The 12117-nt window shown below is 42.6% G+C and overlaps 1 protein-coding gene across 1 annotated transcript; it reads right to left on the bottom strand.

Moving 5' to 3' along the window:
• Positions 1 to 372: 372 nt before the first annotated feature.
• Positions 373 to 2817, bottom strand: LOC143294115 (G-protein coupled receptor dmsr-1-like). Its single transcript, XM_076605547.1, has 2 exons — positions 1733 to 2817; positions 373 to 379 (listed from the first exon to the last, which is right to left on the bottom strand). The coding sequence occupies exons 1-2, from the start codon at positions 2815 to 2817 to the stop codon at positions 373 to 375; spliced, it is 1092 nt and encodes a 363-aa protein (XP_076461662.1).
• Positions 2818 to 12117: the final 9300 nt, after the last annotated feature.

The raw sequence follows: 12117 nt of genomic DNA, 5'->3' as shown, positions 1-12117 counted from the left end.
CAACATGATATTCTCCTTTACAAAGAAATCCTACACTTTCCCATTGCACTTCTCCAATATGTATTTCTTGAACTTTCCTGAGAAGATAACACATCATATCCATATTCGCAAATAATGCTGGGCACGTCCATAATAGCTATCTGTTGACAATGACATTTCATCCCACCACAGTAACATATACTCGGATGTAAATTGTCCACTTCTGTGCTTCGAAAACAGCTGAGGTACCGTCACTGAAGACCCTAGGCATCAGCCAAGACACATGGGAAGCTCGGACCGATTATCCTGGAGGCATACAGTGCAGAAAGGCCTCTACAGCTTTGAAAAGACACTTGCCCAACAGTCAGTAGCGAAGCGGCAAAGGAAGGCAGGCTACAGTCTGAAATACAGACAAGCATAAGACTTAACTGTATAGTGTTGGAGACATTGCCACTCTGGAATGGGCCTTTTCAGCCACAACCGACTCTGCGACAGAATTATCACCCAGAGCACAACGTTTCGTCTGCCGAGACTGAAGAATGCCTGCGAATCCACTATTGGAGATGAAGGGAAGGGGCCGGGGGGAAGAGTCGGCTCGGACTGACATGTGGGGTGATTGATTCATGGCTATGTGGCACTTCCTCACATGTAGCTGTCAGTTTTGTTACTTTTAAGATGAAGTGTTTCATTTTTTCTGCTTGAACAGCTCTAGGAAAGGCACGTTGCCCATTATTGTCGTTAGGATTAATCAGGCTGACCTACTGTTTGTAATATATGTAGTTTCTAAACGGACTGTGTGAATGTCTCCTGTATGTCAATATTCAGTTCTCTCTCTCTCTCAAAAGTCCCACCTCTCAGTTACTGACTCGCTCATTCTTACTTAAGCTCGTCCACACACATCAGCACACACACACACACGTTTACATCCATGATGCGTATATTCAAACAGGGTGACAGACAAAAGGAGGAAATGCTAAGTAAGGTCATTTATTTGTTAGGCATATAAAGCACCTTTGTTGCTGCTGATGCAAGGTACAGAGGATGAGGAAACAGAGAGGCAGAGATGGCGCTTGGAGTGCTGGTTGTTTTCATAGAATGACTGTGTGCTTCAAAGACGGTACACCATTTGTCTGGTTGTCTCTGTCACTCTCCCTCTCCCTCTTCTATCCTCTCTCCATTTAGTATTTTATCTATGTGTGAATGTGTGTGTGTGAGGCGAGATGATGGAGAGAATTATCGCCATATTCAGATGACCGTAAAGCTATTGGACATCTCTAGCTTTTTCAGCTGCATGCGCATGAGTGGGGGGTGGGGAGGGGGTAATAAACAGCAACCACAAAACCACCAACTCCATCGCGAAACAAACAAACCACATGCACACACCCCACCTCCCCCTCTGCATATAATCTTTTTGTAACATAATTACACCAGAAAAAGGAAGAGCAATTATACACTTTTTTATGCACCGCGCACGTGAAGCAGACTTAAACCACGAGCAGCAATGTAATGGACAGTGTGGTGCAAGGGAGGGAGGAATCAAATGATTCTCAAGTAACTTTTTACGCCTGATGACCGTGACGTGTGTTGTCCCTAATAACTGATTTGAAGTCCCCTAAAAGCCCCTAAAATGTCACTATTTTTTCGGTTATTCTAACAGACTGTATTACTACCCTTGGAAAATACCGAACTAAGATAATTGAGTGGGAATATCTCCGACTGTCTTCTCAAAAAAGAGGAGGAGATGACAAGGTACTTCACGTTGGCGCGGAACTTCTGGCTCCACACGCAGTAGAAGATGAAGTTGACGGCGCTGTTGACCAGCACCAGGAGGTCCAACAGTTCTCCTATGTGATAATACACGTTCTTCCCGAAGTCCTTGTCCTCAGCGTAGATCCAGGCCAGGACGCCCTGTGGGAACTCTGTGACGATGAAGCAGATGACCACGGCCAGCAGCATAAGGGTGGTGCGGTTCTGCTCCCTGGACTGAAGGTCGTGGTCAGTAGTGTGTGCCGTGCTGGACGTTGTGTTGATGAGGGTGATGCGCTGCTTCCTAACCTTCTGTATGGCCATGATCAGTGGTGCAGACAGGACGACCAAAAGGACGCAGGGTAGGATCTTGATGACCGTGCCAAACCACCAGCTCACGGCCTTTTTGAAGACAGGGCTGTCCTGGGACAGCTGACTGTCCACAATAGAGTAGCAGGACACGTTGTGCCCCCACATGGGACCAACGTTCTGCACGCTGTAGGCCAAGTAGTACGGCACACAGGCCGCCACATTGAACACCATCACCACGGCCACCATTTGCTTCGTGTGCTCCATGTTGCACACTCTGGTGGCCAGGCTGTGCCAGTACATGAACATGTTGCGGTAGAGGGCCACTACTACCGTCAGCCACATGGTCCAGGTGTGGGAGGTGACAAGGAAGCAGTAGAGGATGAGCATGAAGCTCATAAAGCCCCATGTGCGCTGGTTCTTGTCGCAGTTTGGACCGGTGATGATGTACAGGTAGATGGCAGTGATGGGGTAGGTTATCATGGTCAGCATGTCGGCGATGGCCAGTGCAGTCAGGATGAAGTTGGTGGGGTTCACCATGCGCTTGCTGGCCAGCACGGAAATGTTGATTGCATTGAACACAATTCCAAAGACGCAGATGAAGACAGACAAGTACCCGTGGATCGTCTGGTAGTACAAGCCGAACTGCTTGATGGCTGAGTGCGTCTTCGTGGTACTGACCGTCGTCATCTGGGCTTGCGTCACGTTCATGTCCATTTGCACGGAGCTGGTGGCGTTGTGGATGTCGTAGTGGGTGGTGTATATGTCATTGATGTTCGTCATGCTAATGGGTTGGCTTGGTGCTGCTCCATACTCTGCACCCTGTTGGACGGAGTATCTGAACAGCTGATTGTTGGACAGAGTGTCTGCACAGCTGATGATTGGACAGCACTGGCAGCTAGCATTCCAGCTTTATGGTATGGAAAAAATGAGATAAACCAGGGAAATATTTTCTGTTTAATGTAGCCTACCAATACTTCTATTTACAAGTTCACAGTTTTTAATTGAATTCCTTTCGAGGGTTAGATGAAAACGGCAATTGTTTGCTTATTCTATTACCCCCCAAAATATCATTCATTTTCATCTTCATCTCTCTCTTTCTTTCACGCACCCACAATTATCTTTATCATAATGATATCATGATCCTATCATCATATCTACATTGAGTTTTTTTACTTCTCCTCTTCTACATTGAATTTTTTACTTCGCCTCCTCAGTCTCCAGCACTGGCGCGCCCGTGGTGACTTGATGGACCTGTTTATGTGTATGACATGTATGCATCTGATCTGAGACTGATGCGTCCCCTGGTCATCTCAATCGTCCTGTACACATGTGAAACGTGGACCCTCATGGCAGAGTTAGAAAAGAGGATACAGGCCACTGAAATGAGATGCTTTTGAAGACTTTTGGGCATCACGTTCAGAGATCACATAACCAACGAGGAAGTGAACAGAATCAAGCAATACATCAGGCCCTATGAAGATCTTCTCTCCACTGTGAAAAAACGCAAACTGAGGTGGTATGGGCACATCACAAAGACATGCAAAGACAACGAAAGCAATGAAAGTAGGAAAGCGTTTCAGATCTTAACTAGTGTACATAGAGGTTCAAAGGCATATTATAATATACTTTTGAACAAAGGTGAAATGTCTGATATAAAGTCTTTTGGTAGTTGGAATAGAAAGTTGAATACTGAAATAGAATGGAGGACAGCTTTAAAAAAAGCAAAAAGTATCAAAGAAATAAAGTTGAAATGGTTCCAGCTCAAAATATGTCATAACGTTTTAGTATCCAACAGCATGCTACAGAAAATGAGAGTATTGGAAAATGACAGATGTGATTTTTGTTTGGTTGAAAAAGATACGGGCTGACTTTGAAAAAATGTTAAAGGAAAAATGTCAACACTGTGCTGAACTGAAGTTAAATCCAGAACTTGTGCTGTTTGCCACAGACAAAAAAACAAAACAACCCCCACACACACAAAAACAACAACAACAACAAAAAACAAAACAAAAAACCCCAAAAAAACAACAACAACAAAACAAAACAAAACAAACACACAAACAAACAAAAACAAACAAAAACAGACGACATATTTGATCTTGTATTGCTCTTTGCTAAGTTTCATATCTATAAATGTAGATTCAGTAAATCCAAGCCTACTATTAAAGCATACTAGGAGGAACTTAAGAAACAATATAAACTGGAAAGGTATGCACATTGTTTAGAATTAAGACTAAATGACTTTGAAAGGAAGTGGATTAATTATTTGTCGTTGGTCGAATGATCTAAACAAAAACAAATGTGGGTGTGTGAGTATGTGTACATGCATGTGCATGCACATGTATGTGTGTATGTGTGTGTATATACATGCAAAAAATTATAAGTACACATGTGCATATGTATATGTATGTTTATGATTGTTGATGTTTATTCATGAGTCATGGACTCATAACATTGTGCATGTATCGAAAGTATTTTGAAATGCCTTTTTGACTCACTTGTGTAAACAAAGTGAGTCTATGTTTAACCCGGTGTTCGGTTGTGTGTGTGTGTGTGTGTGTGTGTGTGTGTGTGTGTGTGTGTCCGTGGTAAACTTTAACATTGACATTTTCTCTGCAAATACTTCGTCAGTTGACACCAAATTAGGCATAAAAATAGGACAAATTCAGTTCTTTCCAGTCATCTTGTTTAAAACAATATTGCACCTCTGGGATGGGCACAAAAAAAAAGAAAAAAAAGAAGCCTAATCATATGCAAACCGCATTTACTGTTATATTTATATTTTTTGTATTCTCGAAACTTGGCACTTTGATCTGATATTCTGACCCAACAACAAGAGCAGTCATTATTATCATTTTTTGTTCAAACAGGAACTTCTTTTGCTAAGCATGGAAGTTTTATTTATTTTGCAAACGTTTTGGTGCAGTTAGTAAAAAAAAAAAAAAAAGGAAATTACTCTGTAATTAATGCTAGGCGACTTAATTTGCTTTAAACTGATCTTTTTCATCTTAAACATTACATTTTGAAATTATACTCAATACATAAAAAGCTTGGATTTTTTAAGTGTATCACAAGTGAGTCTTGAAGGCCTTGCCTCTCTTGTTCTTTTTGTACCATCCTCCAACCCAAAATGTGCTCTTCTCTTCCTTTCACGTGTGTGTCACGTCTTTTTTTCTTCTGTTTTTTCCCCTTCTTTCTTCATCTTCTTCAGTTCTCATTAATATTATAAGTCCAATATTTCTCTCTTCTTTTTGTTTGTGTGTTGTTTCTGTTGTTTTTGGTTGTTTTTTTTTGTGTTTTTTTGTTTTTGTTTTTGTTTTTGTTTTTTCTATACAAATCATTACGATTTATGATATACAAATTGTTATGATTTGATTATCTATTTGTTTATGATGTTTATATATAAATAAATAAATAAATAAAAAAGACATGCAAAGACGATCCTACAGCCACAGGGCGCTGTACAAGGAGGGAGAAGGAGACGCAGACAGAAAAAGAGATGGGAAAGACAGTATCCCAGAATGGACAGGTCTGAGGCTGAGCGAAGCCGTTAAGGAAGCAAAAAAACAAGAGAAGGATGGAGGAATTTGTTTGACAGGTTATCCAGACTAAAGGACATGTGAAGAGATGTGATGACAAGTGCAAAGTCGAAACCCCAAGTTCCAGTTACTTGATGGCAGAGATACAAGGGTATCAGCATAAAACTCACAGAGGGAAACAGTAGAATGGTAAATCCTAGCAACCACTTTACAGAACGAGTTGGCGTTAACTCCTGGAACAGCCTCCCAGATCAGGTGGTGACAGCACCAACTGTAAAATGTTCCAAGTGCAGAATCGACACCCATTGGGAAAACCTACCAACATTATACAACCTAGTTTGCCACGATTAGGTAGGGCTACCGGACGTAGATCGCCACACATGCAAGAGTTAGGCGACAAGTCTTGGCGGTGAAGAGGCCTCACACTGAGGCTTCAAGCACCTCATTGACTCACTTGTGTAAACAAAGTGAGTCTATGTTTTAACCCGGTGTTCGGTTGTGTGTGTGTGTGTGTGTGTGTGTGTGTGTGTGTGTGTGTGTGTCCGTGGTAAACTTTAACACCGACATTTTCTCTGCAAGTACTTTGTCAGTTGACACCAAATTAGGCATAAAAATAGGACAAATTCAGTTCTTTCCAGTCATCTTGTTCAAAACAATATTGCACCTCTGGGATGGGCACAAAAAAATAAAAAAGAAGCCTAATTATATGCAAACTGCATTTACGGTTATATTTATATTTTTTTGTATTCTCGAAACTTGGCACTTTGACCTCTTATTCTGACACAACAAGAGGAGTCATTATTGTCATTTTTTGTTCAAACAGGAACTTCTTTTGCCAAGCATGGAATTTTTATTTATTTTGCAAACGTTTTGGTGCAGATAGTAAAAAAGGGAAATTACTCTGTAATTAATGCTAGGGGACTTCATTTATCACAAGTGAGTCTTGAAGGCCTTGCCTCTCTTGTTTTTTTTTTTGTTTGTTTTTTTTTAATACTTTTTAGTAAAGTGCGTTGGGTTACGCTGCTCGTCAGGCATCTGCTTGGCACATGTGGTGTAGCGTATATGGATTTGACCGAACGCAATGACGCCTCCTTGAGCTACTGATTCTGATACTGATATCTATTGCTTTGACAGGTCTACTCATGATTAATCTGGATATAGTGATAGGGTGTCATTCAAGTATATCCTTTGTCTTCTATAACGTGTGTGTGTAGTATTCTGTTGTGATAATAGCAAGATAAGGTTGGATTGATATCAGCTGTTGGTTAACACCATCTGATATGTATCAAAGTCTGCTCAGTGTCATTTAGCTATCATGCATTTTCCTATACCGCTTACTCTTGTATAGTACTACATAACTGATTCATTTGATCACTTTGACACAGTCTGATGATGGAATCTCCCGTCGGTCCGACGGATGAGTAGGCAGGCAGGCTTATCTGTCGGTGTGTGTCCTCATATGGGAGAAGAGGCCGATTCTGGATGCGCAGCACTTCCCACAGGTGTTGCAAGGGAAAACGTCTCCTGAAGTTGAGCACTGCTTCCTTCGCTCACGCTTCTCCTTAATGGCCAGCGTTCTCTTGTTTTCAAACGTCTTTATGCCACTAGAGTACAGCATCCTCCAGCGAGAGCGGTCAAGGGCATCAGTTTCCCAGGAAGCGATGTCTATGTCACAGGCTTTGAGGTTTGTCTTCAAGGTGTCCTTGAAGCGCTTGCAGGGTCTTCCACGTTCACGGTGGCCTTCCTTCAACTGGCCATACAAAAGCATCTTCGGGATCCTGCTGTCTGCCATGCGGACAACGTGTCCTGTCCAGCGTAGCTGGCACTGGATCAGCAGGCTTTCGATGCTGGGCAGGCCGCTCCTCTCTAGGACCTGGAGGTTGGAGACCCTGTCTTGCCACTTTATGCCGAGGATCTTTCGTAGGCATCTCTGGTGAAACTGCTCAAGTTGTTGAATGTGACGGCGATACGTCGAAAATGTTTCACAGCAGTAGAACAAGGTGGTCCGCACAACAGCTCTGTAGGTTTTCATCTTGGTGCTGAGCCTGATGCCTTTGTTGTTCCACAGCCTGTTATTGAGTCTGCCAAAGGCGGAGCTGGCCATGGTGATGTGCAGCGTCACTTCTGCATCAAGGGCTCCGTTGCTGCATAGGGTGCTGCCCAGGTAGCAAAACTTGTCGACTGACTTGATCTCTGTGTTATTGATCTTGATTGCAGGTGGGGGGGAAGCACTGGCGTTCTGTGAGCTAGCTGGTTGGTACATGGACTCGGTCTTGCTGAGGCTGATGGTGAGTCCAAAGCGCCTGCAGGAGGTTGAGAACCTGTCTATAATGAACTGCATGTCCTCATGGGTGTGTGCAGCAAGCGCGCAGTCATCAGCGATGAGGAATTCTCTGAACAGTGCCTCAAACACCCTGGACCTGGCGTGGAGTCGCCGCAAGTTGAAAAATTTGCCATTTGTGCGAAACTGAATGTAGATACCCCGGTCACAGTCTTGGAAGGCGTCAATCAGCATGGCAGAGAAGAGAATGGAGAACAGTGTGAGTGCCAGGACGCAGCCCTGCTTCACTCCATTTACCACAGGGAAAGGATCCGACATGTCAGTATTTTCCTGTACTCTCGCCTGCATGCCATCGTGGAAAGACGCAATCAGCTGGATTAGGCTCTCTGGGCAGCCGAACTTTAGGAGGATCTTCCACAGACCACGGCGACACAGTATAAGCTTTACATAATCTATAGTATACTGTCAGTGTACTTTATATGAATCAGCTAGCTTCAACCACTTTATCTACACTGCTTTAATGTATTGGGAATGTCTTTTGCTGTCTTCACACATATGCATTACGTTATGTTATGTTGTTGCATATTCTAAACCAAGTGTTTACCTTTCCATTGTAATATAAATACATGTGCTTGCTGTCCATATGCATTACTGACATGATGTGCTTAAAAGCATAAAAAGTACTTATGGAGCAGAGACATGGAGGACAACAAAGACCACCATCAGGAAAGTGCAGACCTTCATCAACAGCTGCCTGAGAAGGATCCTCCAGATACGCTGGCCCAACTATCAGCAACGCAGACCCGTGGCAGCGTACCAACCAGCTGCCAGCCGAAGACGAGATTCGGCGCAGAAGATGGAGATGGATCGGGCACACCCTGAGGAAGTCAGACAGTAACATCACCAGGCAGGCACTGAAATGGAATCCCCAGGGCAAACGGAAGAGAGGAAGGCCAAGAAACTCCTGGCGATGCGACCTCGAGGCAGACACCAAGAAGATGGGGCACACCTGGAGACAATTAGAAAGGGCAGCCCAGGACAGAGGACTCTGGCGGACTGTTGTGAGCGGCCTATGCTCCGGGGGTCAGTGATGGGCATAACTGACTGAACTTAAAAACTTGACCAGCTCGTGGTTGAGGGCTTGTTATAGGCCTGTTCACGTTCCAAGTTAACAACTAAACGTAGCATGCGTGGCTAGCAGTTGCCTGAGGCCTACTGAATGCACTGAGGGTCATAAATGATTGGCATGTCCTTCCAATGGCCGTCAAGGCGTCTTTTGACGGCGGCGACTTGTGGTGCTGTGACTATGATCGTTTACTGTTTGTGTATTACAGGCACTGTCTTCTTTTTCTTTCTCTTAATATCTTCTTCTATAGCTATTGTAATAAAAGAACAGAAAAAAAAACCCTTGTGACTGGCCTGTCTATGTCTCTGGCCTGTGCGAGGATCTTTTATTCCTTTCACTCTTTCTATCCTGTTCATTCTTTAATCCTTTAAATATCCTCTATCTACAACCCCGGTCCACGGTGATACAAGTTCCCGACAGGATATATACAAGGATCTTTTACTGATCCTTTAATCCTTTAATCAAAATTCAACCAAAATGAAAACAAAAATCACTGTTTAAAATGATGAGGATGATGATATTATTTTATAAAGATAACAATTAGAATGATAATAAACACCCTTAACAATGATAATACTTTGATAATTAACACTCTTGCACAAGTGTCTAAAACAACAAGAACAAGACATGGTACACTTACTTGTGATCCAACAAAACAGAGAGATGCCTGCTCGCCCCAAAACAGGAACGACGTGGAACGAAGACATAGAAAATGACGTCACTGTCTCTGATGACGACTGAATCAGAACACAACAAAAAGTTTTTACGTTTTTCTGTTAGATTGACGGATGATGCTTCTATGAACAACACTGTGCTTCGATTCTCAATAATAATCCAAAACAGTCACTGTACTGGTGCAAATTAATCATGATCTCTCAATACAAAAGGGAAGATATTTGAACATCCCAACAGAAACGATACCGTGCCTACAGTGTCAAACAAAACATGTGAATATTTTCGAGCAGTACAAAGAAAATTAATGAGGAACAATTCATTCACAAAACTCAGCAAAAAATACCTTGCTACTACTATTAAACCCAGCCAGTTATTTTTCTGGAAGACAAACAGGAATGTGTGGAAAATGTGTTTATCACTGCTGTCAGAAACGTTATCGCACAGAGAATTAAGTCAGTTTCTTGGGATATTTGTTCTTGTTGTTTTAATGGTTGTCTGTTCCATGCATGTGATATGTGTGACCGCACGCGCAGTGTTAAAAAGAAATCCTTTACTTCTCTTTATCCTTTCACTTCAGAAAATTGACAGTGCGGAGATCGATCGCAAAACATCTACGCACACATGCGCACGTGCATAGACTTTGAATGATGGACTGATCAACGCGCGCGCGCGCGCGCGCGCGCGCACGCACGCACACACACACACACACACACACACACACACACACACACACACACACACACACACACACACACACACACACACACACACACACACACACACACACACACATTTTGGGAGAGAGAAAAAAAACAAAAAACGAAACCAAACAAAAACAAACGAACAAAAAACAAACCAAAACGAAAACAACGAGAATAAACGCACAGAGGAAGACACACACATCAATCATATGCACATGCGTGCGTATTTAATGCAGATTCTCTGAATCAACGTCTTTTGATTTCCTTTTCCGTGTTACGAACTCAGTCTCTCTCTGTGACTGCTGTTACGTAAGTTTACATTCCGGACCCCCCACCCCCACTCCGAACCCTTCTCTCTCTCTCTCTCCCGCTCTATCACTCTCTTTCTCACTCACGTCTCTGGCTCGTTTATTTAGTTCTTTCGTTGTACAGAGAGCTGCAGGGCTGCAAGATATTCAGCCGTGCGTTTTCCTTCCAAAGTATTTCCTGTCGTGGCATCTACCAGGTCTGTCTTCTCCTCCATAGCCGTAGGCTCCGTCATCAATGCCAACGCAGCACACATCAACACCACTCAAGATACCAACAGGTGGGAAAGTGCCTGGAGCTTACATAATATGTTTTCTTTTAGTTTTATACATTGACCCTCGTATTACGGTTACACACACACACACACACACACACACACTCTCTCGCCTCCCTCCCTCACACACACACACACACACATACAACGGTTACACACACACACTCTCTCTCTCTCTCTCCTCCCTCACACACACACACACACACACACACACACACACACACACACACATGTACACCGTGACACACACATTCATTGTTACATGTACACCAGCAGTTTGTGGCAATTTATGGGGAAGAAGAGTATTCAACTGGAAATAGTATTTGTGAACTAGCGCTATGAATGATTTTGTCATGTTACTCAACAAGGGGCATAACAGACGTAGTTCTTCAGACAATGCAGAGACTTGTGCCAAACACTTCATCAATGAAACCTGGAAGTTTGGAGAAAAGTATTAAAAGAATGATTTGAAACATGGTTAAGGATTGCCGAATCAACCAAGGTAAAGGAAACCAGTCTGTTGACAGAGGTTTGAAGTTGGGTTGAAAAATGGCCAAACTGTGATCACGTAATTGTGCTTATTTCCAGTGAAACTTGCAACAGAAACCGCTGTTTCCTTCTTTTTTTTTTCTTTTTGGGGCAAGAGGGGGTTACCATACATTGCCTTTTACCTTTACCCGATTCAGTGATTAATATAGTTCAGTTCTGATCAATCAGTTACGCAAGGTGCCACTGCGTTTGGACAAATCCATTTTTACTACACAACATCTCCTGAGCAGATGCCTGACCGGCAGCATAACCTAATGTGCTTAGGCCTGGTACACTGATAAAATAAAGTAAAAAAAAAAAAAAAAAAAAAAAAAAAAAAAAACAAGAAGAAGAATAAAAGGTAAGTAAAAAGTGGTAATGCAAGAAGTTGGACATAAAAACGTACAAGAAATAAGACCTAACGGTATACATCAAATGTTCCATGAATCACTTCTATAAATGTTTGCTTTCATATAATATTTCTAGCAAGCTAAATTTTTATTCATTCTCCTGAAAGTGGATACTCAGTGGAATACAGTGTAGCCATATTCGTCTTCCAGTGCAACAAAGCTTAATTCACTCTCCTGCAAGGAGCTGTATTAATTTCCCAGCACAACAAAAATATAGTCATTCTCCCGAAAGGAAATAAA

Source organism: Babylonia areolata, chromosome 19 (assembly GCF_041734735.1).
Source record: "Babylonia areolata isolate BAREFJ2019XMU chromosome 19, ASM4173473v1, whole genome shotgun sequence".
Taxonomy (NCBI): domain Eukaryota; kingdom Metazoa; phylum Mollusca; class Gastropoda; order Neogastropoda; family Buccinidae; genus Babylonia; species Babylonia areolata.
This window is presented reverse-complemented; position numbering and strand designations above follow the sequence as displayed.

What these genes read in the sequence shown, in the direction of transcription:
- LOC143294115 (XM_076605547.1), bottom strand. Translation starts at nt 2,817, where the DNA reads ATGACGAACATCAATGACATATACACCACCCACTACGACATCCACAAC.